At 50.8% G+C, this 25,392-nt stretch overlaps 1 pseudogene and 3 gene segments (V, D, J or C); all 4 read left to right on the top strand.

Moving 5' to 3' along the window:
• Positions 1 to 257: 257 nt before the first annotated feature.
• Positions 258 to 991, top strand: LOC124098283 (Ig heavy chain V region 3-6-like). The segment is given in 2 exon segments: positions 258 to 375; positions 459 to 991. Coding segments are annotated over 2 exon segments (564 nt in total).
• Positions 992 to 7,245: 6,254 nt separating this feature from the next.
• Positions 7,246 to 8,240, top strand: LOC131424489 (immunoglobulin heavy variable 3-72-like). The segment is given in 3 exon segments: positions 7,246 to 7,364; positions 7,469 to 7,901; positions 8,204 to 8,240. Coding segments are annotated over 3 exon segments (516 nt in total).
• A 3,219-nt stretch (positions 8,241 to 11,459) lies between these two features.
• On the top strand, positions 11,460 to 17,245 carry LOC124098307 (serine/threonine-protein kinase Sgk1-like; annotated as a pseudogene).
• A 6,542-nt stretch (positions 17,246 to 23,787) lies between these two features.
• Positions 23,788 to 24,486, top strand: LOC124098306 (immunoglobulin heavy variable 4-38-2-like). The segment is given in 3 exon segments: positions 23,788 to 23,833; positions 23,919 to 24,232; positions 24,472 to 24,486. Coding segments are annotated over 3 exon segments (375 nt in total).
• Positions 24,487 to 25,392: the final 906 nt, after the last annotated feature.

Below are 25,392 nucleotides of genomic sequence, written 5' to 3'. Positions count from 1 at the left end.
GACTGGGCACCAGGAAGGGAGCAGGGTCCTGAGGAAGGGGCTGGGCTCAGGAGGGTGGGCTCCCCCTCTGACAGCCTTCCAGCTCCCCTGAAACCACCTGCTCTCCTCTCACAGGTAAAGCTCCACTTGGGTTCCAGACAGGGACACAGCTCAGGAGCACAGAGGACCTGGGCAGCCTGACCCCAGCCTCTCCAGATATCAGAGGAGCCTCACCCACATACAAATTCCTCCTCCTGCTCTGGGTTCAAAGGCCCTCTGGACTGTGGGAGCTCCCAGCTCTCTGCTCACACAGGGCTGAGGTCTCTGGGAAGGCAGGTGTGGTCTAGAAGATGAGGCTGCTGGGTCTTGTCCTGTGCCTGGTCACAGCTCTCCAAGGTGAGTGTCCCCAGTGTCAGACCTGAGTCCATGGGGAGGTTGTGACTTCAGGTGACTGACAGAGTGTGACTGTTTGTCCCCAGGTGTCCTGTGCCAGGTGCAGCTACAGGAGTCAGGACCTGGCCTGGTGAAGCCCTCACAGACCCTGTCCCTCACCTGTGCTGTCTCTGGATTCTCCATCACAACCAGTGGTTACTACTGGAACTGGATCCGTCAGTCCCCAGGGAAGGGGCTGGAGTACATAGGGTACATACATAGTGGTGGTAGCACTAACTACAACCCATCTCTCAAGAGCCGAGTGTCCATCTCCAGAGACACATCCAAGAACCAGTTCTCCCTGCAGCTGAGCTCCCTGACCACTGAGGACACAGCCACCTATTACTGTGCCAGAGACACAGTGAGGGGACCTCAGTGTGAGCCCAGACACAAACCTCCCTGCTGCTCACCCAGGGCCAGCAGGGGGCGCTCAGCACACAGGAGTCAGGTCAGCCCAGAAGCAGCTGCAGATGTGAGTTGGGGCAGGTTTCCTCCATCTGGAGGCCTGTCCAAGTACCACCTTCCCAGGGATCTCTGTGGCCTTGTGGTCTCTACTTATCTCTGATGTGTCTGAAGATAATCATTCTGTTTTTGTCATGTTCTTTTTCTTTTGAAATAGTGCATCTTACATATATTTATTATAGGTTTTCACTTTGACATAGTCACATATATTCATTTTCATAAAACCTCTGTTGCTCTCACAGCACCTCATTTTAAATTTTCCTCCTTCTCCCCATTATTTAACTGATCTTTCTTCCACGACAATTTTCATTAAATTTACACTATATGTGTGTGTGTGTGTGTGTGTGTGTGTGTGTGTGTGAAACTCACAGTTGTTCACTCCCACAGGTGCAGGACTCCCACGTGGGCAGAATTGACCAATAATATCTGCTCAGCTCACTCCTGGCTCCTCCCTTCTACTGTCCCTCCTCCCTGTCCCTTAGTCACCTCCTGATCCCCACTGACCTCTTCTGTGCTCTTGGGGTTCCCCTTCCTTTATCTCCCTTATTTGTGGCAGCTCCCACAGAGGACAGCCAACACTCACCTGACTCCCTGAGCCTCTCTCATTCCTCTTCCCTAATGTCCTCCAGCTCCGTCCACTCACCATCGTCTCACTCCTCCTATTGGCTGAGCAGAGCTGCAGTGTTGGTACATGACCCACATTTCCTTTATCCATCCACTAGTGAAGGGCACCTGGGCTGGTTGCATAACCTGGTCTTGGGAGTTGCACTGTATAAACCCTGCAGTGGCCGTGTCCCTGCACTGTGCTGACTTGGGTCTTTGGGGTAAATACCAAGCAGCAGGAGAGCTGGGTCCCACTGTGGCTTCCTCCCTGTTGTTCTGAGGGGTGTCCACCTGCTCTCCTCAGGGTGGTTCTCATCTGCTGTCCACCAACAAGGTGTGAGGGTCCTATCCCCAGGTTTCCTCCAGCACCTGTTATTACTTGTGTTCTTGATCACTGCCATTCTGGTGAAGTGAGAAGGAACCTCATTGTCACTGTCATTGGCATTTCCCTAATTGTTAGAGATATGAGCTTTTATCACATATTCATTGTTCATTTGTCTTTCTTCTATTGAGAAGTGTCTGGTTAATTATTTGTCGTCTAATAAGTGGATCATTTGTTGGGGAGGTGAAGGTTTTGGAGCTCTTTATATATTCTGGGTACTACCCCCTGCCTGAGAAGTGGGGCAGAGGGCTCACCCAATCTCTAGGCTCTCTCTCCCTGCACTTACTTGTCTCCTGTGCTGTGCAGAACCTTCTGCAGGCCCTGCCTTCCCACTGACATCCTTGATCTTTTTCTGGTTGGTTTATTTTTTCATGTTCTGACTCTGCATGTTCACATCATTCACCAACAGACATGTGTAACTTCATCCTTCCTGACTTGGATGACATTCTCCACCATTGTTACTAGCTAACCCCTGGCTAGGTTCCAGCCCTTTGTGGAAGAGGAAGGCTTAGGGTCATTCCTTGCCCAGAACAGGTCTCAGTGTAGAGCACTCAGGGTCTCCCACTGAAGTGGATTTGCTGTGTGTTTTTCACAAATGACCCTCACTGTGCTGTTCTTCCTCTGAGTAACTTGCTGGTTCCTTTCATCATGGAAAGTGCTGGATTTCGCCCAGTGGTATACTCTAGGTTAGTTGAGATGCTCTTGTGACATTGGCCTCTGCTGTGCTGAGGAGGGAACCACAGTGGGCTGCTCCTTTAGCTGTCCCTGCACCCCAGGCAGGTGGCCCCTGTCAAGGTGTGGCTCTCTCACTGTGCCCTGCCCTTCAGCTCCAGCCTGCCAGGACTTCTCAGCAGAGTTCCAGCCCCTAGTTCATCATGGCTGTTGGACTGCAGTTGGCCTCACTGTGCTCATCTGGGTTTTGGACCAGCCTGTGTCTGGCCTCCTCAGGTGGTTTCCCATCAGTTCTCCTCTCATGTGTTGCAAGACCATCCCGAGGTCCCCTGCCCTGACTCTGCTCCTCCATTCATTGTTAGTCACCATCAGTGCATCCTGCCATGTCTCTGTGCCTGCTGTTTACTTCTCCTAGGTGCAGTCTTGGCAGACCTGGTGGGACCTGGGCCATCCCCCTGTCCTGTAGTTGGCTGTGACATCATGGCTGTGGGCAGAGGGGCAGAAGGGAAGCCGTGGGCAGGGTGAGCTCTCTGGGGAAGGCAGGTGAGGACGTGGACTGGACCTGAGTGCTGCTGGGCAGGCTGTCTGCATGGCCACCCTGACACACTCAGGCAAGAGTGGGGGCTGGGCCTCAGGATTGTGTCCTCTGCAGCTCTCCTCTGACTGCAGCTGCCCAGCCAGGCCCTGTAGGGTGAGCTTCCTACATGGAGGGCATCTGTGGTCATGGGATGTCATGTGCACACAGAACCACCAGCTGATGCTCAGTCACAGACCTGGAGATTGTGGTGTGGCCATGTGGACCTCAGCTCCCTGTGTTACATCAATGTTATGATTCTAAAAATACAAAGAAAATGCCAGTACCAGCTTTGAGATTCTAGGAGGTGTTTGGTGTCATAGGGAATCACCTGCCCTGGGATGGGGCATCAGAGAAATCTTGGAATAGATGAGGTGGTTTTCTTTTACTTGGGGGAATGTCTGGGTTAAATCGTGGCTATGAAGCAGGCCATCTTCACAGGAGAAAGCTCATTTACAACAAATAATGGCACTTTTAAGTCTTAAATCATGATTTTGAGGAAAGGAGGCCTGATCCCAGGCACAACAGCTCTGACTCTCTCACTGCTTCCCAGGACTCCCTGGGCCTCCCTGGCAGCAGCTCAGATGGGGAGGACGTGGGAAATGGAGTTTCCTAACAGCCTCCAGAACAGAGAAGGGAGGATGGGGTGGGAGGGGAGAAGTGCACACCTGGGGGCCACGATCACAGAACAAGAGACACCACCACACACTGGCTCCCCCTGAAGCTGGGCACCAGGCCTGGTCACTGCTCCACAGGCTCACACACCCTCACCACGTCTGAAGTGGGCTCAGGACTTCAGGTGGTTGAGAAAGATAGGGATGGTGAGCTTGTCCACCCACAGGAAATGACCCTCCATGACTTCTAGAAGCTGCTCACCTGCTGTGTGTGTTCTTTGAACTTTCCTCTTTCTTCCTCATGACAAGTCCAGGAGGTTTGGACTGGGCAGCAGGTCCTGAAATAACTACATGCACTTATGAAAAGATGACCTTGCCAGATGCTTTCTCCTCTGTGACACTTGATGAATCACCCTCATCCTGACCTGATTATAGGTAGCTCTGTAGCTCACTTATCATCTCAGAGTGGACTACACCTCCTGGTTCTTTAGTACTGCCCTGGACCTCAGGGACCACTGGAATCTGAGGCCTCCACCTCTTAGCAGCTGACAGACCCTGTCTAGAGGTGGTCAGAGGTAACTGCCAGGGTCAGCTAGAATTCAGGTCAGGACACCCAGAGGAGGTGCCTTCCACTTCCTAGAACCACGACCCTTTCCTGTCCTCCCTTCTCCACACCAGGTGAGGACACATGAGGGAAGGGCCTCTCAGCTGCTGTGTGACATTGTAGTGCCATCCCCTCTCCACAGAAAATCTTCATGAAGTTGCTCCAGAGACCTCCCCATGACTGTTCTTAGACCATCAGCAAGAACTTCTGCACAGAGCTTTCAGGCTGAGGTGAGGAGCAGACGCAGGATGTGATCACAAAGTAACCCAGGGCCTTCACAGAGGCTTTGCCTTTCCATGGACACTAGTCAGGTCCTGTGGAGCCAGCAGGCTGGAGGGAAGGGAAGGGGACCCTCCCTGTCCTGGGCACTGATATTGCAGAGTGTCCTTGATTTTGCATACAGGCCTGGGTTCTACTGTTCTGGAAAAATCTGCTTCTGCATGAACTTCTGCAGATTGTGAGCCCCTCAGCCCCTCCCCTACACACTGGAGATTGTGGTGTGGCCAGGTGGACACAGAGCCTGGGGTTCAGAGAACTCGGGGTTCAGAGGGATTGATGGACTGTGGTGAAAGCCCCCCTAAACCTGGGTCTAGCCAATATGCCTGCTTCTTGTTAATGCCTCCTCTGTCCCACAGCAATATCAAAGCTGACCACTCAGGAGCCCACCACCCCTGCTGAGGAGGACAAAGGCAGCCATCCACATGGGGCAGCATCTGAGGGCTCCAGACACTTGGGGAGGCTGGCCCTGGACTTACCAACACCTGCTCATGGAGAGACTCTGCACTTGTCATGGACACTCATGGGATGCCACCTTGTCACCTGAAGCCTCAACAATGCCCAACAGCAGCTCCTTTTAGTCATTCACAAGAACTTTGTATTATGAGTAAAGGATTCTCATACAAGAGGGCACCATTGCCAGCTGCTGTGCTGAGTAGGAATTAAAAGGAAATTCTAGTGAGTTCCAAGCATGGTCTTGGAGACACAGATATGCACAGATTACCAGGGTTAACAGAGCCACTCTGTCCTCTGCCAGGACCTTTTCCATAGTTCCCAGGACATGACAGGTGAAAACATCACAACCTGGGCCTTGGGTTCTGCTCTATTGAAGGGTCTCCCTGAGGATCTTCTATATAATGAGATTGTGGCTCACAGATTTTACCATAAACCACTGAAGGCAAAGATGAATCCATAGGATGTTAGACTAATGAAGGTCCTTAGAAAGTAAACTGCAGCCCCTTGTTGTACAGGTGAGGAAACCAACTTGAAAGGTATTTGCTCAGAGTTACTTGGTGGCAGGCAGAGCTGGGATGAGGACGCCTGGATGCTAATTTTTAATTTTGGAGGTCTTCTGGTTAGGGTTCTGGGTTTCTAGGTATGTGATCATTCCATTAGCAAATGCACAGAGGTTGACTTCTTCTGCTATCTATAACTCCCAGCTTATTTCTCTTTCCATATTGCTCTTGTTAGAATCTTGAGAACTGTACTGCCTAGGAATGGTGAGAGTGGCTACTCTTGCCTTTTTCTTGATTCCAGAGGAAATGCTTCTTTCTCCATTCCCTGTGGGGTTGGCCTTGTCATGTGAAGTATTCTGATATTGTGATACTGAAGCCAGAATTAGACAGGCAGACAGGCAAGGGTCACATCCAGAGAATGGAGGAATTGAAATGCTAATTCTTTCAGAGCCTTTCTTCCACCCTTATCAGGATAACCTGCCCTGCTCCACTGGGTTGCTAAGGCAACCTGTCCCAGGAATTGTCCCTCCCTACAGGGAGTTGTGAAAGGTGTTAGTTAATGCATCCTGGGCCCCCTTCATGCTGGATCCCTCCACCTTGGCCCTTCTGGTCCATCTGCTAATCAACTTTTGGCCATCCCCCTGAGCTTCTCCTGGGCCTAGTCATGTATGCAGGCAGGAGAGAGATAGGGGAAGAGAGCAGGGGAGCAAAGGAAGCCTAGGTCACATAAACATGCAAGAACTCTCACTTCCTGAGATAGCAGGATACCAGCTGTGGCCCCTTCTCTGTCCCTGAATAAGTCTATGTCACCCTGCTGTAAATAAACCCTGCTTTATATGCTTCCTGGGTGTGCTTCTCTAGTGGTTCACCATATGGGTGGGGGGAGAACTGGTCAATGGTAACTGACAGTTTCACTAATAAGAATTTTCATAGAAAAGAATTCATAGTGATAAATGCCTACATAACAAAAGAGAAAGATCCCAAAGAAACATTCTATTATTTTATCTCAAGATGGTGCAAAGCAGGAAAAAACAAATTTCCAAACCAGTAGAAGAAAAGAAACAGTTAACATCAGAGAAATATTGGATGAAATAAGAAATGAAAATTTCATTGATTCAATGTAACAAAGGATTGGTTCTTCAAAAATATAGACAAGGTTGATCACTCCTCAAACTAACCACACTAGAAGAATGCAGACTGTAATAAATAAATGTAGAGAAGAAAAAGGAGGTATCCTCACAACCATCTCTGAAATATGGACACAAATCCAGTTGATAAAATTCTTTTAGATGAGCATTACAGATTGGGCTTTGGGGACATTAGCATGGTAAACACCCAGAAGCAGTTTCCCATCTCCCAGACTCAAATCATAGTGTATATTCTCCATCATCCAAATTTCCCTAGCTCCAAGAATTATCTATCATTAAATCTGGCTTCAGAATTAACATAGATATGTGCATCATGTGATTTTGTGCATGTATAAAATGAATAAAATTAATGGATGATTAGATCAAAAGAGAAGAAGTTCTAACTTCCTGAATGCTCCTCTGTCCACCATGCTGCCCATGACACTCCCATCTGCTCTCAGAGCTGCTCTACCTGGGCCTCCACCCAGAGCTGCTATATAGCAGGAGGACATGCAAATAGGGCCTCCCTCTGCTCATGAAAACCAGCCCACCTGACCCTGCAGCTCTGCACAGGAGCCCAGCCCTGGACTCCCAGCTCAGCCCACTCAGTGACCAGGACTGAACACAGCTGCTCACCATGGAGAGTGTGCTCAGCTGGGTTTTCCTGGTGGCTGTTTTCAAAGGTAATGAATGGAGAACCAGAGATCCTGAGTGTGTGTGTGGACAGGAGTGAGAGGAAGAGTGGATGAGTGCCAGTGTCCTGACCAGGCTGCCTCTGTGTTTGCAGGTGTCCAGTGTGAGGTGCAGCTGGTGGAGTCTGGGGGAGGCCTGGTGCAGCCTGGGGGTTCCCTGCGACTCTCCTGTGCAGCCTCTGGATTCACCTTCAGTGACTACTACATGCACTGGGTCCGCCAGGCTCCAGGGAAGGGGTTGGAGTGGGTTGCTCTTATAAGAAACAAAGCTAATAGTTACACCACGGAATACGCTGCATCTGTAAAAGACAGATTCACCATCTCCAGAGAGGATGCCAAAAACACCCTGTACCTGCAAATGAGCAGTCTGAGAACTGAGGACACAGCCACCTATTACTGTGCTAGAGACACAGTGAGGGGACCTCAGTGTGAGCCCAGACACAAACTTCCATGCAGGGTGCCCAGGGCCAGCAGGGGGCGCTCAGCACACAAGGAGCTCAGGGTCAGCCAGGAGCAGGTGCAGAGGGGGTGGGGCAGATTTCCTTCATCTGGGGGCCTCTCCTCTCCATGTACCCGCTTTCTAGGAGAGCTCTCTGGACATATTTTTCCTACTAATCTCTTATGTCTCTGAAGAGAACAATTTGGGTTTTTAATTTGTACTTTCTTTTTTCATTGTTGCACCAAATTATAAATAATACTGCATTTCAATTGGACACAGCTACACAATCATGGGATACAATCTCTCCACTTCTGTCCCCTGCCATCTCCCTTTCCCTCCCCTCCTCTTTACCCCTCCCTCCTGACCCTTTTTCCCTTTCTTTTCTTGACAGGTATTTTCTATACTTTGGCTTCATTAGTGCCTCTTAGAGCACATAAAGGGGACATCCACTGTGCCATCCTCACACAGGACACAGGAATGCTTCGTCAGTGTCATTCCACTGCTTGTCCCATTTCTGTCCCCCTACCTCACCCTGATCCCCTTCCTCTCCTCCTGCTCCCTCTTCTGTTTCCAGGGGACTCCTCCCAGAACTTTCCCCTTTTGTGATCTGAAATTCGCATTTGAGATTAAACACGTGACATTTCTTCCTCTGATTCTGGCTTAATAAACTTGATATTCTCCAGCTCCATCCATTGACCAGGAAATGCCATATTTTCCCTCTTCCCTGTGGCTGAGTGAAACACTGTCCTGTGTATACACCACCTTCCCTTTATCCGGTCATCTGTTGATGGACATCTGGGAAAGTTATGTAATATGGCTGTTTTCAGGCCCACTGGTGTAAACACTGATGTGGCTAGATAGCTGTGCTGTGCTGATCTTGGGTCTTTTGGATAAACACTGAGGAGTGGTAGCTGGGTCACATCGTGGCTCCATTCCTGGTCTTCAAGAAATGTCCATTCTGCTTTCTAGAATGGCAACAATAAATTAAAGTCTCAGCAATAACACATCCGTACACCTCTTTCCCACATTTTTTTGCTGACAATTTTTATTATTTGTGTTCTTGATGGTCGCCTTCTGATTGGACTGAGATGAATTCTCAAGGCAGTATCAATTTGCATTTCCTGATTTCTAGGAGTATTGAGAATGTTTTCCTATATTTGTTGGCCACTTAGATTTCCTCTCTTGAGGAATGTCCCTTTAGGTCTTTCTCATTTATTTATTGGGTTATTTGGTCTGGTTATTAAGTGTTTGGGGTTCTCTATATATTCTGTGTATTTGTGCCCTATCTGGGGAGCAGGTGACAATGATGTCCCAAGCCTCTATCCCACACTCTTGCTTGATCCCATTGCTGTGCTGAAGGCTTTAACTTGATACTGTCCTACTTACCGATTCCTGGTTTTGACCCTTGCACTTTAGTGACCTGGTTGAAGAAGTCAGTGTCTGTGTCTGTATAGAGGAGGGTTGGTGCAATATTTGATTCTAGCCCTTGCAGAGTGTCTAGTCTAATTCTTCAATTTCTGATCAACTTTGAGTTGACTTTTGTAGGGTGAAAGATAGTGATCTATTGTATCCTTTTTCATATTGGGATATTCAATTTTCTAAGCCCTATAGGTTGAAAACACTGTCATGTCTCCAACAGGATTTTGGAAACTCTGTCAAGTGCCAAATAACTGCACTTATGTTGCTTTGTCTCTGTACTTTCTATTCTGTTGGTCTTCATGTCTGCTTTGGGGTCAGTGCCTGCTGGTTTTGTTACTGCAGCTCTGTCAAATCATTTGAAATCAGATATTTTTACAACTTCAGGTTCAATCTTCCTGCTTAGAATTACTTTGGCTATTTGGTTTTTAATTTCTCCACACAAATATCAGGATTCTTTTTTTCTGGTTGTTTGAAGAATGTCTTTGGTATTTGTTGGAGATTTCATTGAATCTCTGTGACATTTTTGGTAGTTTGACCATTTGATAATAGTCATTCTGACAATAGCAAAAAAACGCAGTTCTTTCCATCTCTAAGGTCTTCACTTTTTCCCTGTTTTATTACTCACTGTTTCCATTGTAGAGATTTTTCACCTCCTTGGTTCATTTCTTTCCAACTACTTTTTAAGTTATTTAGAATGGGAACATTTTCCTGATTTCTTTCTCAGCAGACCTGTTTTAGAAGTATTTGAAAGTGGTTTATTTATGGACGCATGATGTATTTACCTACATTGCTAAAGTTATTATTTTTTTTTATCAGATCTAGAAGCTTTCTGATGGAGACATTGGTTCTTCTAGACATTGGATCACCTGCAAGCAGCATATTCAGACTTCAGTCTTTCCTCTGTAATCCTTTAATTTCCTTCTCTGGCCTGATTGCTCTGACTGGAGATTGTAGGGACTACATACACAATGCACACTATCAAAGACACAGGACACGGTTCCTATAAACCATAAAGAAGATGGAGAAGCCCTTGGCACACTATAGAAAATTTAAAAAGCCAAAAATTAACAAAGTTAGATGCAACAGAAGATATGTCTTCAGGCTCTTCTGAAATCCAGAAAATTATTGTAAACTGTTTTTTTAAAAATATCCTCCAAGAGCTGGGATTATGGCTCAGAGGTAGCGCACTCCCCTAGCATACATGAGGCACTGGGTTTGATCCTCAGCACCACATAAAAAAATAAAATAAAATAAAGATATGTGTCCACCTACAACTAAAAAAATCAATATAAAAATAATCCTCCAGTAAACTAGAAAAACTTGCAGAGATTTAAAAAATTCTAAACATAATGAAACTTGCTGAAATTGAAGCAAAAGAATGTAAAAATTTAAATAGAAAAATTTCAAACAATAAAGTTGAAAAGCCATTAAAGACTCTCCAAAACTTATCCCCAGGGGATAAAATCTGACCAGTCACTCCATCCCCATGCAGACCCTGTCCCCAGTGGACAATATCTGACATGATATAATATCCCATGTTGGCCAGGTCCTCAGGGGACATCATTGGAACTGTTACCCCACCCCATACTTACTCCATCCCCAGTGGATAATATCTAACATGTCATTACATCCACATGCTAATCCTGCCCACAGGGGATGATATCTGATCTCTTACCCCATCCCAACACTGGCCTGTCCACAGGGGATAATATCAGACATGTCACCACATCCCCATGCTCACAGTCCCCAGTGTACAACATGTGGCCTGTTATTCCATCCTAATACTGTCCCTGTCCCTGTGGATAATATCTGACCTGTTACTCCATTCTGATGGTTGACTGTACCCAGTGGATACTATCAAAACAGTTACTCCATCCCTGTGGTGGTCAGTCCACAGTAGGTAATATCTGACCTCTGCCCAGTGGATATTTTCAGAGATATTACTCCTTCCCCACTCTTACTACATTCCCTAGGGCATGTCTCCTTGGTCCTGGCCACAGGCAATGCTTTTCCTCCAGTACTAAACTTCAGGACTTGGCAATGTTCGCATGCAGACTCAGATGTTCACCTCACAGGGCTATATGGCTGTGCACAGTGTGCATGGCACCAACCACTGTCCATGGGAGACCATCACCTACCACAGGACCTTGTCATTGCCTTTTTCTTGCCAGATATGAGAAGCTTTATTATGTAGTCACAGAAGCTGTGGCTCAGTGTGTCCAGGGGCAATGTCGTCCTCTGTGGCTGTCCCTCCAGAGGGCCAGTGCATGCATACTGACAGTGTCCCTGTGATGCTCACAGAGACAGACACAGAGTTCAAGATCTGTGGGGCATGGCAGCATGACAGAGTCCTCAAAGGAAACCCAGAAATCTCCAAGCACAGGTCAAGCTGTCCTGCAGAGGAGAGTCCCTGCAGGAAGCCTGCAAGAGGTCATGCTCACCAGGACAGAGGCCCTAGGGACAGTGCAGTGTCCCCAGGAGGAGTGCAGAGGGTAGCTGTGAGGAGGCCCTTCCCCCACTCCAGCCTGCAGAGCCACCAGCACACAGAGCCAGGCTGCGGGAGCTGAAGGGAGGACAGCACAGGCAGGAGGGACCCCCCTTGGCTGCCCCATAAAGGCACAGGGTGGGATGCTGGAGTCTGCACCCTGCATCTGCCCAGTGAGGAAGGGTGGCCAGCGTCACATCAGCAGGGCCTTCTGGGGCCCTGAGGTTGATGCTGGTCCAGTTGCCATTGGACGGCCTGGTCCAATCTCCATGGTGGTAATGGAGTGTGACCTGTGCCAGGTCCTGCACAGTGTCTGCAGCACATGATGTGTGTGATACCCAGCTCCAACCTGAGGCGCATGACCCCAGCGACACCCACACCTGACCCACATGGGGGATAGGTGACACTGTGGACCCAGACTCCAAAATTGGTGCTGGAGTGAGTGAAACCCTGTGGCCCTGGGGAGGAATTGGAGCACTTAGCACATTGGGATGGGTGTTCCTGGAATACACAGGAGCTTGATGGCAGGGACCTCTTCTCCTTCATGTGCTGGCACTTGAACCCCCCTGGTACCACTAAGAGGTGCTCACCTGGTTCAGACTGTACCTGGGATGGCTATCACCCCAGTATAGGATGAGGGCCACAGTGAGGGCCTTGAGGGAAGGACATTGACATTGCCTTTGCCCTCTCAGGAATCCATGGCCATCTTCTGTCCTGGGAGCTTGCAGCCACCGAGCACTGTGGGCAGTGGGAGCTGGCCCTTGGCACACAGCTCACATCCCCAGGGGCTCAGCCTGCTCACCTAAGAGACTGAGAACAACAGGGGACATTAACATCTGCCCACTCTGGGGGTTTGTGCTACAGGCAAGAGAGGACTGAGACTCTGACCTGTGACCACATATCCAGATCCTGCTGCTTCAGGACTCTGGTGTCTGCTCATATCCTGAGTCAGCTTAGGTCACTGTCATGAACAGACCTGACAGAAAAACTTGAGCACAAAACCTTCTGTGCTTCTCCTTCCTTTTGCTGGAGGCTCCCAGATGTGAGGTCTCAGGGACTCAGGGAGGAAGACCTGGGGCAGCTGCATCTAAATTCAAGACTCACTCTGCTTCTCTGTCCCAGGGTCTTCTCCCAGGTACAGCTGAAAGAGTCAGGACCTGGGTGATGAAGCACATGCCCCAGTCTCCCTGGAGGAATCTGGCCCTGGCTGGAGGACCCACCATGACCACAGGCTGACCTGCTCCTTCTCTGGGTCCTCACTGGGCTCTACTAACAGGGACTGGGCTGGGTGTTCACCCAGGGAAGGCCCTGCAGTGGCTGGCCAGTGTTTGGTCCACCCAGCCCTGAGGAGCTGGATCACAAACTCCTAGGACCCCTGCAACAACCAGGAAGTCTTCACTGTGACCAGCCTGGACCCCGAAGATGCAGCCCCCATGACTGTGACCAGCCTGGACCCTGCAGACGCAGCCCCCATGACTGTGCTCACAGTACAAAAGGCACAGCCTGGGGCTTCCTTTACAGGGCTGCCCCTCTGCCTATGGGGACAGTGTGGAGAAAGTGCCTTCCGGCCAGCCTCTGTGGCTCCCTCTCCACCCGGAGCCTCAGAGCCCTGGAATCCTGTTCCTCATCAAATTCACTGGCCACGTCCCTTGGACTGCACAAGCAGGTGCCCTGTTGTGCTCTGATTCATGAGGACATCATGCAGGGTTCCTAGCACCTGGTCACACAGATGCACAGGCCACCTGCTACAGGGCTCCAACCCCAGGCAGTGGCAGAACACCACTGACCACCAGCTGTGCCTTCATTAACTGCTGTGCAGGAGCTGCACTGGCATTGGGGGTCAGAGCCCATGCAAGAGGGCAGGACAGACACCACTTCCTGCAGTGAAGAAGAGACACATGTGTCCCTAGGGGCACTGAGGACATAACCCATGAGGTGGTGGCAGGTCCAAGGTCTCCCCGCTGTGCAGGCCTGGTGCAGGCACTGTGCAAACCCAACTCCAGGGATCCCCAGGATCTGCTCCTGATGGTCCTCATGGCCAGAAGAGAAGTGGGTGCTCAGAGAAGGGGACAGCCTGAGAGCTAAAGCAGAATGTGTGTGCTCCATGTCAGATGCCCATCTAACCAGCCACATTAGCAAGTTATAAAGAACTTAATAAAACAGAAACTGAAACACTGGCTAATTATCAAAGAGTTAATAAAGCAGGAATGTGGAAACACATTATGAGAATCTCTAGGTTGAAATTTAGGCATGAAAACAGAATTGCCCACAACTTTTGGAGAACCTTCCTGCCATTCCACAGTGGGATGGGTTCAGAGAGTGACCAGGTCAGCATGAGGAGGGACCAGGTAAATCAAGGTGTGCATGTGGATTGTGGCACCAGGAAATCATTACCAGGAGGCACAGGTCATCAAAAGGGACCTTCTGGTCAGGAGGAGAGAGGATCCCTGTGGTCCACCAAGTTGAAAACCACCTCACCCCACGTGGCTGTGAAGAAGTCAGACTCTGGAAACATCTGCATCACACACCAACAGCCCATGCAGGGCAGGGGTAGGGCCTCACCACTGAGCAGCAGAAGAGGGTCACACCTGCACATGCTGGGGAGGGTGCCCAAGAGGACACTGCAGCTCCTGAGCAGAAGCTCTCCTTCATCTGCCCCCAGGACAGTCCAAACCCACACCCATGAGATTCCTCCCAGGGTGGGATTGCTCAGAGCACCAGGAAAACCTGACAGAGAGGTGCTGGTGGGGGCAGGGTCTGGAGCTGGGGGGAGCTGTGGGAGGGCAGAGTGGACTGCACCTCTCCTCCAAGGGTGACCTTCACTGAGGCCTGGGAGCTGCCCTTCTGGGCACTTGCTGTGGACCAGGGAGACCCCAGGCTCACAGGACATCCTGCAGATGGCAGCCACCTGTGTGTCCTAAGAAGAAGCATTCCACAGCCCTCCACTGTGGAAAGGACAGGTGGACTTGGAAACCCCATGGCAGGAGCACATGTCAGCAGGAAAACCCACCAGGGACACCTGACCTGTAGGGACCCCAGGGCCCTGGGAGTTCCCAGCTCCATGGTCACAGGCCCTCACCTGGGCCTCACACTCACTCTGGTGACAGGACCTGAACTGGCCCTGACTCTCCAGACAGGCCCAGGTGAGAAGCTCCACAACATAAAGACAGAAGGTCCTCTGCTCCTCAGTGCTCTCCTGAGGGACCTGGGCCCAGCTGGACCCCAGGGGAAGCTCACTGAGGGGGTCTGACACCTGCCACCACCTGCAGTTTGTCCTTCAGGCCCAGTCTCTTCTCCTAACCTAGTACCTAAAACTCTGCTCCTCAGCTTTGCATCCCTGAAGCAGGTACCTGAGACCATCAGCACATAAACAGGATCTTTATTATGGATGAAGACATTAAGGCTCCAGTCTATGCTCAGCTGAGTCCTTTGCATTTACACCTTTCCTGGATGTGCCAGGGGCAATGCAGAGAGCCCCCTGTGGGGAAATCACTCTCCATGTGGCTAGGAATCAAAGGGGAGGGAGGAAGAGATGGGGTCTGACAATCCCCTTGCATGGAATGTCCATGGTGATTGGTATAAATTCCCCTAGTGCATGTGTAATAAGGGATCCCCCACTACCCAAGGAGCTCAGAACATCCTTAGCACATGGAATTTTGGGGGGACAATTATGCACACTAATCATTCTATCGCTGGACACAAAACTTTCACGTCCATCTCATAATGCAGAACACATTCAGTCCTCATCCTTGAGACCCTAAAGGCATAAATGCTTCAGCTGAGCTCAGAAGTCCAGTGCAAGAACTCCAAAAGATTCAGGGAAAACTTGACTCTGTGCCAGAAAATCAAAGAGGGGTCACACACTCCTATGTTCTAGGGCAGGAGTGAATATTCCAATTCCAAAAGGAAAAAGACTGAGATTTTGAAGGGGACTGAAGCCCAGCAGGACTGACATTAAACCCCCTGCTCCAATTCTGTCCTCAGGGGTCACTGTGGGGGAGAGGGGGGAGGGCTCTGGGCAGGCCGAGCACACAGCCCAGCTGGACACAGTCCCCTGGCCTCACTCTCAGTGAGCTTGTCCTGCAGCCTGCAGCCTCCTCTTCAAGGTGCTCACTGCTGCCTCCTCTTCTCCTGGTGTCTCCTCAGCAGCCCTGGGTGTGCATCTCCTTCTGAACATCTGTAAATTGTTCTATATTATGTCATTGAAAGGATTCTGACTGCTTTTGCCCTGTACCTGATTCCTTTTCAGTTCCACTGAGTAGGTTGCTCTCTTAACAGTCAAGGGAGGTTGGCCAAGCTGGTCTCCCATCAGCCTAGGTTCTCTGTGGTCTTTTGATGGCGATGACAGTGAAAGCCGAGGCTGCTAGAGGCAGCCTCACTTACTCCAGAATGAGGGGAATGGTAGTGATTCTCATTGCTTTCATGAGACAGAGGAGGATGGGCCTGAATGACTTTATTCAGAAGATTGCCAATAACTTCTAGCGTGCAAACACCCTGAAGATCAATCCTTTTTGAAATCTCCCAACCTCAGGAGCCCGAGCTTGTGAATGCTCACCCTTCTCCTCCAAGTGCTTCTCAGCAAATAAACCTTGGTCCACCATGTGGTCCTCATGCTAAACCATCTGACTTTCACTTCTTGAAAGTAATTGGGAAGGGCAGTTTTGGAAAGGTTCTTCTAGCAAGACACAATGCAGAAGAAGCATTTTATGCAGTCAAAGTTTTGCAGAAGAAAGCAATCCTGAAAAAGACGGAGGAGAAGCACATTATGTCGGAGCAGAATGTTCTACTGAAGAATGTGAAACAGCCTTTCCTGGTGGGCCTTCACTTATCTTTCCAGACTGCCAACAATCTGTACTTGGTCCTAGACTACATTAAAGGAGGGGAGCTGTTCTACCATCTCCAGGGGGAGCGCTGCTTCCTAGAACCGCGGGCTCTCTCCTATGCTGCTGAAACAGCCAGTGCCTTGGGTTACCTGCACTCTCTGAATATCGAGACTTAAAACCAGCGAATACGTTGCTAGATTCACAGGGACACATTGTCCTTACAGGCTTTGGCCTCTGTTAGGAAAACACTGAACACAGTGGCAGGACATCCACCTTCTGTGGCACACCTCCGTATCTTGCACCTGAAGTACTTCATAAGCAGCCTTATGACAGGATGGCGGATTGGAGGTGCCTGGGGGCTGTTTGATAGCAGATGCTGTATGGCCTGCCCCCTTTTCACAGCCGAGATGTACCCTAACATCCTGAACAAGCCCCTCCAGTAGAAACCACATCACAAGTTGTGCATTCTGCGGGGCCTCCTGCAGAAGGACAGGACAAGGAGGCTCGGTGCCAAGGACGACCTTATGGAGATGAAGAATCACGTCTTCTTCTCTCTGATTAACTGGGATGATCTCATCAATAAGAAGATAACGCCCCCTTTTAACCCAATGTGAGTGGGCCCAGCGACCTGCGGCATTTCCATCCTGAGTTTACTGGAGAGCCTGTCCCCAAGCCCATCGGCAGGTCCCCGACAGCATCCTCATGACAGCCAGTGTGAGGGAGGCTGCCAGGCATTCCTGGGCTTTCCCCACGCCCCTCCCTTGGGCTCTTTCCTCTGGACAGTCTCGGGTGGTTTTGGAGGATCCCTTGGGTGTTCTAAAAGGTTTAGTTAGCCTTTGGCAGAGCTGCCAGCTGCCAGGACATCTTGAAGGAGCATTTGCACCTCTCTGGAGCGTAGCAATCCTGTTGCACACTGTTTGCTGGAGCTTTTCAAAGAGCACACCCTCCTCTCAGTGAGCTCCTGAGGTTTTCGTCTTTATTCTTCCCCCCAACGTGGTGCTATCTCTGGATGAGCATCAGCGTGCTGCTGATACAGGTGCAGACAGCTGGTTAGGAGGAGGATGCCGATCTAAGAAGGATCTTCCGTGGGCCTGTCTGGGCTGTGATGAGGAACATTCTGGAATGTGCCTTTTCTGCTGAGATTGTGTCAGCTCCAACGCTTTTCCTATTGCAGAGTGCTTCTTTCTTCACCTTTCCTTGTGGCTATACTATGTAAATGGTGGTACAAGTGTGGCACGCCTGATCACAGATGGATTTTGTTATAAGCATCAATGTGACACTTGCAGAACACTACAGTGTGGGACGTTGTTTGCTTCTTCCATATTTGGAAGATAAATTCATGTGTAGACTTTTTTGTAAGATGTTGTTATAACTAAGATTTATTGAAATGGTCTTGCAATGACTTGCATCCAGATGCTTAATAGAAAGCATTGCTGCTACAAATATTTCTTTTTAGAAAGGGTTTTTATGGGCCAATGCCCCAGTAGTTGAAGCCGCTGGTGCTTTCATTGTTTAGAATGTCACCTGTAAAATGGGTCAGTCTGACCCTTCAGATGTAAGTGCCCATGGATCTTATCCACACACCACAGGACGCCCGATTAGCAAATGCCAATCAGATGATGCACAATTTTCCCCTCAGAGATTCAGATTGACTTGCACTGAGGTTTTTGTGACAGAGAGACTTGTATGTCTGTCCTTTGAAATTCGAGACACAGCAGCTGTGGGAAGACATGAAACCACCAGTCCCCTTTGATTTCAGCACCGACACCATCAGTCAGCACACTGGTGTTTTACTTTCATTTTAATACACTTTTAGCTGTAGGTGGGCACAATGCCTTATTTTACTGGTTTGTTTCCCGGGTGCTGAGGATCAGACCAGGCCTCCCACAAGAGCTCTGCACTGGGCCTCAACCCAGCCCCACACACTCCTACTGCTGTTGTGATACATTGGTTTTTCTTGACACTCCCTGGATCTCTTCCTGAGGACTCTCCAGTGCCAATGGTCACACAGGACAGTGGGGCTCCTCTGACATGCTCACAGCAGGTGGGACATGGTGGCTGCACTCTTTCCCCAGGGCTTCCTCCTTCCTCCACCTCCCCTCCCCCACGCCTCCCTCTTCTCTCCTAGTTTTCTGGTATTTATTTATTTATCTAGTGCCACTCAGCTTCTGAGTTGGTCCACACACAGCTGGATCCCCTTGTCTGACCACCTGTCCTGGAGGGTGGGGAACTGCCTTTCTCCTTCACAGTGGCTCTGCTGCACCAGGGTGAGACTGTGGGTCTGCGAGGACAACTGACCACCACCTGCACCTGTGACCTGTGTAGAGATGTGGCTTGAACCCCCTCCTTCTGGGAGTCCCTATCCCTGTGCTGTGCTTTGGGGCAGAGTGCTGGGACATCACTCCCTCCAATCCTCCTGAGACGCATTCCCCAGCCCTGTCCATCACACTGTGTCTCCCACAGGTCAGTCTGTCCATTCAGATGGAAGTGCCCGTTGATCTTATCCACACGTAGACCTCCAGCCAGGACCCAGTGTCTCTCCTCCTCCCAGAAAGGGGCTGGGGCTGGGCTCCGAGGACCCAGTGAAGAGTGCACCTAAGTGGCTGTCCAGTCTTGGACACTCAAAAGCACGTCCTCCTGTGCAGGAGAAATAATAAGAAGGGGAGAGTGGAGGGGATTCTGAAGTGAAGTGTGGTGAGCAGAGGTGCCCTGGAGGGTGTCCACGCCTGCCATTGAGTCCCTTCAACTCCAGCCCCTCCTAGCTCTGGCACCTGTGCTGGGAAGGTCAAGTACTGCATGGGGGTTGCAGGCCCTCTCCAGCCAGGGACCCTGGGCTTTCCCTGGTAAGCACAGCCCAGCTCCCCTGAGGTCAATGTCTGCTGGGCTGAGGTCTGTTACTTACCCTGCTTCTCCAGGCCTCTTGGGAAGGTGCCCCTCCTCCTATGAGGGAGGGCTTGTCCTCGCCGTGGAACATGCACCCCAGACCAGCTGCATTCTGTCTCCTGAACCAACTCTGGGTGCAGTAGTTCCTGATGCCACAGATTCGGGATTTGAAATTTCCATTCTGGCTCAGTGTGGTTAGGAGAATGTAATGCTGACTCACTAGTTCACATATGAATGATGGGTGAACTTGCTGATGCTCTTGGCACCCACACCCTGGGGAGGCTTGAGGCCCGGAGTGTGCACAGCGAGCTGAGGTCACCCACTCCTCTCTCAGCTTTCTTCCTGCCCTTCAGGGGCAATTTAGTGTAAGAATTCCACATTTTTTCTATGTTGGCAAGTTGGCACTTACATTAGATCCAGGGATGTTGGTATAGTGCCCTTTGTCCTTCCTCAGTGTTAGAAGGTGGGAAGATTCTAAGAGGGTAAGTATGTGAGTAAAGGTGATTCTCTGGTATTGCATGTTGGCCATGAGCTCAGGGTGAATGAATCACAAATTTGAAGTTACAGAAAGAGGCAGAGAAATCAGCTGATCTGAGCCTGAGGGTGCTCTGGGAACTGGTCACTGACCCTAACTGGGCATGTGGCCCTGGTGACATCTGGACTGACCAGATTATTGGGTTCCTCCAGTGAAAATACAGAAGTGCCACCAATGGTGTCTATTGGAGTTGAGGCTGAAGTGTGCACGGCCAGGCTGCTCAGGGTGAGGAGATGAGAAACCTTCCCTGGATGGAGCTCCTGGTCTCACACATGACAGAAGGTGAGGCAGGTGGGAAGGCTGAGCCTGGGGGTTGAGCACCTTCTGGGGACAGGAAGAATGTGGCAGGATTTTCTCTAATTTCTTGCAAGTGCTGCATAGGAGGTGGTAGGAGACGGAGCAGGCTGTGAGTTTACATGGAACTGACTAGTTCACAAGGACACCTATGACCCAAGGTGTGATTTCAGGGATGAACGTGTGATCAGAGGCCAGCAGGAACCAGCCCTGTGTGTCCCTGGGAGCAGCAGGTTAGCACCCAGTAACTGAATGTCTGCAGTGGCCTTGAGGATTGGAAGTCCCCACATAAGGGGCTGGACTGCACAGTGTTGTGAGTGTTACACTCACACAAGAGGCAGAAACCATCTTTCTTCCCTTCATTTTTTCATGAATTACATACAGAAGTTTTGATCTCTCTCAGAACTCATGTGTCACCATCCTGCTGATGGACAGCTCAGTGGTTTTCTCTGAAGGACACTTTCCTGGTGCCTGGGTGGACAGCTCAGGATGTGTCCTCTCCTGCACACATCTGTGGATGCACTAGTCAGGTGGACAGGCCACATCAGAGAGTGGAGGGAGGGGAGTGTGCACAGAGCAGGCAGCTCTGTCCTCCTGAGGCCCATGACTCTTCTATCTTGCTATGACCCCGACTCTCAGCAAAGTGAGCACCTGAGCTGTGCTTGAGAAACTATTAGTACTCACTGGTCCAGGATGTGATGGACAAGGGCCTCAGCTCTGCCACCTGGTTCCATCATTGGGAGGAGCAAGCTCGACCTCCACCCCATGCTGAAGGCACCACTCTTCACCACAGCAGGATACAGCACCCACCTGTGCCCTCAGCAGGAACAGGGGAGCCTGAGTAATCATGGAATACTACTCAGACAGGAACAATGGAGGGCTCTCATGTGAGACAGCACGGTGACCCCGAAGACACTGCACTCATTGACATAAGCCAGGCACAGAAAGACAGGAACCATTGCCCAAATTATAGCTCTGATCTAAAGTTTCCCAGAGGTGCACAGAGGAGAAGGAGGCTAGCAGGGCCTGGGGCAGTAGACCTGGGAGAGGCTGGTCAGAGTGGGGCTCACTTCTGATGAGCAGGAGGAGAACCTCCAAGACAGCTGCTCAGCAGGAGGTTCTGGTGAGTCCCACCTACTGTGCACCTGCAGCAGTGCTGAGAGAGCAGGCTTTGATTTCTCACCATGGAATGGTGGAAGTCAGAGCTGCAGCACCTGTTAATACCTGGATCAGCCTTTCCACCACGGGTGCCCATCGGGAACCTTCATCCTAGGTAAAGGGTCTCCAGGGGCCGTGCTTTGCCCTCTGTGAGCTTTATTAGAATTACATTTAAATACTGATGGCAGCAGACACTGAGACCCAGAGGTTTAGTGTCCTACTTGTTTACAGTGTTCCCTTTGGAGCATGGTGAATGCGTTAACTCAGAGAACACGGCCATGACCTCAGGTCAGAAGATTGAGCTTCATAAGATTGTGGAGTTAATAGTTGACAGAAGGAGGCACATGAGGTCCATTAGCATGATGGGCTTCTCCCACCTGTCAAGTGGAGCACTGAAGTGTCCCTGCTGCTGTGGAGACAGTGTGGGCACAGAGGGCCTGGGCTAAGGAGCTGTCCAGGTCACCCCTCCACAGGGCTCTGACATGGCCCTTAAGGTCATGACTCACAGTGTCCTAGTAATACAACCAGGAAGCACTGAGGTGGTGCCTGGGTTGTGGGGCGCTGCGGGAACTGATGAGGGGAACAGACACAGCACCTCGGGGCCTGGCTCAGTCTCTGCACTGAGCACATGAGGTCTGGTTTCCCTTGATGGCCCCTGACCTCACAGGGGAGCCAGCAGAGGGCAGCACCTGGGGCTCAGGAGAGGACAGGCCCCAGGTGGGTGCCCACCTGCAGGAGGACCGTCCTCAGGCAGCACACTGAGCTCTGCCCAGGAACGGGCTGGGCACCAGGAGCATGGCTCATGCTGCTCAGGAAAGGACCCCACAGGTCCCATGGAGATGTGCAGAGATAAGACAAGGACTGGGCACTGCGGCTGGTCAGACATTCCCTTACTCCAAAGAGCGGGGTCTTCTCATAAGCCCACTGCTGAGAGCCACCCTCGGTTTTGTTGGCAGCATTTTGACTGCTCAGCTGTGCACTCCATCTTCCCTGGGCAGGAGTGTCCCCAACATTCCCTCCACCCTCCCTCCTGAGGATGATGGAGAATGGGCACTGCTCCTGGGACCAGAGCATGGCTGGCCCCGGGGTCTGCAGACACATTTCCCAGTGAGACGTGTGGGGAGGATGGGGCTGGAACCTGACAGGCAGGTGGTGTCACTGCTGAGGGTCCAGACAGCAGCATCCTGGGCCTGGGCTGCTCTACACTGCCACCCCCGTCCAGCACAGGCAGCTGACCTGAAGTCACTGTGTGAATTTGGGGTGACACAAAGTCCCACACAGACACAGAATACCTTTCATAAGCTTCATGATGGCTTTCTCCATCTCCCAGCCTCAGGCTCCCCAAAAGGGGGACACAAGAAGGTCACAAGAGGCTGACAGGAGAGAGGGGGCACGTTCAGAAGTGGGCTTTTATTTTGGGTGATGCTGTTTCTTAGAATTTTCTATATGAAAGAGGCAGAAGGGGCAGGATTACAAAGGAACAGGTGAGTGTGACTCAACCCCAGCAGGTGACACCTACTCTTGGAGCCACACCCTGTTATCCCAGGTGGGGGAGCACCCAAGTTACTGGACCTGACACTACCCTGCCCGACTGAATGCAGTAACAGTTCAGAACCTGGAGCACCAGGACTTAAGGAGGGTTCATTGAGGGTGGCTTCCCTCACTAATGGCTCTCCTCACCTGGGACCTATACTGAGCTGATCCCTTGGAATCCAGGGAAACCTCTGCAGATGAAGAGGGAGCTGGACATAGAGAGGAAGTCACATGTCAGATGCACAGCTCCTCTGAGGACAGCCACTTAGACAGTCTGTCTCCTCCTGTTCCCAAATGCTCTCCATCGCATTTTGTATCCAGTCTCTCTGTTGGTGCTGATGTGCCCTGGATTACAGGACATTTAGAAGACGAGGAATGCTACATCTATGTCATACAACCAACATGACAGTGTCACAAGTTCTCTAGGAACAAGTAGCAGGCAGTGGGAGAGAAAGCAGTGAGCTGGACTCAGAACTGAGCAGTCAGTACCCAGAGCTTGAGTGGGTGTTGGGAGAGAGATTCTCACTAGGAAGGGATCAGGGTCCTGAGGAAGGGGCTGGGCTCAGGAGGGTGGGCTCCCCCTCTGACAGCCCTCCAGCTCCCCTGAAACCACCTGCTCTCCTCTCACAGGTAAAGCTCCACCTGGGTTCAAGACAGGGACACATCTCAGGAGCACAGAGGACCTAGGCAGCCTGACCTCAGCCTCTCCAGATATCAGAAGAGCCTCACCCACATGCAAATCCCTCCTCCTGCTCTGGGTTCAAAGGCCCTCTGGGCTGTGGGAGCTCCCAGCTCTCTGCTCAGACAGGGCTGAGGTCTCTGGGAAGGCAGGTGTGGTCTAGAAGATGAGGCTGCTGGGTCTTGTCCTGTGCCTGGTCACAGCTCCCCAAGGTGAGTGTCCCCAGTGTCAGACCTGGGTCCATGGGGAGGTTGTGACTACAGGTGACTGACAGGATGTGACTGTTCTTGTCCCCAGGTGTCCTGTGCCAGGTGCAGCTACAGGAGTCAGGACCAGGCCTGGTGAAGCCCTCGCAGACCCTGTCCCTCACCTGTGCTGTCTCTGGATTCTCCATCACAACCAGTGGTTATGGCTGGAACTGGATCTGTCAGCCCCCAGGGAAGGGGCTGGAGTGGATAGGGAATGTATGGTATGATGGTGATACTTACTACAACCCATCCCTCAAGAGCCGAGTGTCCATCTCCAGAGACACGTCCAAGAACCAGTTCTCCCTGCAGCTGAGCTCCCTGACCACTGAGGACACAGCCACCTATTACTGTGCCAGAGACAAAGTGAGGGGACCTCAGTGTGAGCCCAGACACAAACCTCCTGCAGGGTGCCCAGGGCCAGCAGGGGGCGCTCAGCACACAGCAGCTCAGGGTCAGCACAGGAGCAGGTGCTGAGGGAGGAGAGAGCTGTCACCTCAGACCCTGAGGTACCTGCCCAATTAGCACCTGCCCTGACTCCACCTTGCATGGAGATTCTCTAGATCTTTCTTTTCTCAGGATCTCAGAGCCTTTTCCTTCTCTAGATCAGGCTTGTCTGAAATTTCCTTAGTCAGCACAGGCTACTCAACAATTTTTCCTGATGAACATTAATTTTTAATGGTATTTCCTGCCTGGTATTTGTAATGTGAAGCTTATCTGTTCAGTACCAGGGATGGATACAAGAGGGCCCTACCCCTGAGCTCCTTCCCAGCCCTCTTTGTGTCTTAATTTAAGACAGAGTCTCCCTAAGAAGTTCAGGCTGGCCTTGAACTAGTTGTCCTCCTACCTCAGCATCCTGAGTACTGGAGGTTACAGGTGAGCTCCACCTCGCCCAGGTGAACTCTGTAAACATTTGATACCATGTCTCATCCCCTTAATGCTCACTGGGGTCCTGAGTCCTCTTCCTATGACTCTTTCCCATTCCCAATCTGCTCAGCATGCTTCCTGTCAAGCCTCAGGTTATAGAACACACTAGACAATTGAGCCCACATAGTGCCCAGAACCTTCCACCCCTGGAGACCTTTGACAATATCTGGAGTCAGTTTTATTTTCTCTTATGTTAGGAAAGGGATTTTGTAAGGCAGCCAGTTGTTAGACACCATTGTAGCTGCCAAACCTCCAGCCATCACACAACACCACCCATAGCAAGGAATTATCTGAACCAAATGTCTACAGACTGAACTGAGAAGCAGTGACAGAAAGCCCTGAACCTGGACAAAATGCACAGAAATATGCATATTCAGAGTGAACCTTGGTGTATGTGAGCTATCTGTCCCTCATGATGAGGCTCTGTGACACCCACACCCCACACTCAGGGCTCCAAGCTGTGTGTGGCTGTAAACAGGGGGGAGGAAGGTCTTGGAGAGAAAGGGGCTCCCTGGCAAAGACCCTGGAGGAAGGGTGGTCAGCTCTGCATGGGCTGTGGGAGCTGCAGGTCAGCTCTGCCACTGGCCTCAGGCCCCAGA

This window comes from Marmota monax, unplaced genomic scaffold, assembly GCF_021218885.2.
Source record: "Marmota monax isolate L192 unplaced genomic scaffold, Marmota_monax_Labrador192_F-V1.1 WCK01_AAM20220418_F8-fsc00190, whole genome shotgun sequence".
NCBI lineage: Eukaryota > Metazoa > Chordata > Mammalia > Rodentia > Sciuridae > Marmota > Marmota monax.
The sequence above is the reverse complement of the archived record's forward strand: the minus strand, read 5'-3'. Positions and strand labels throughout refer to the sequence as shown.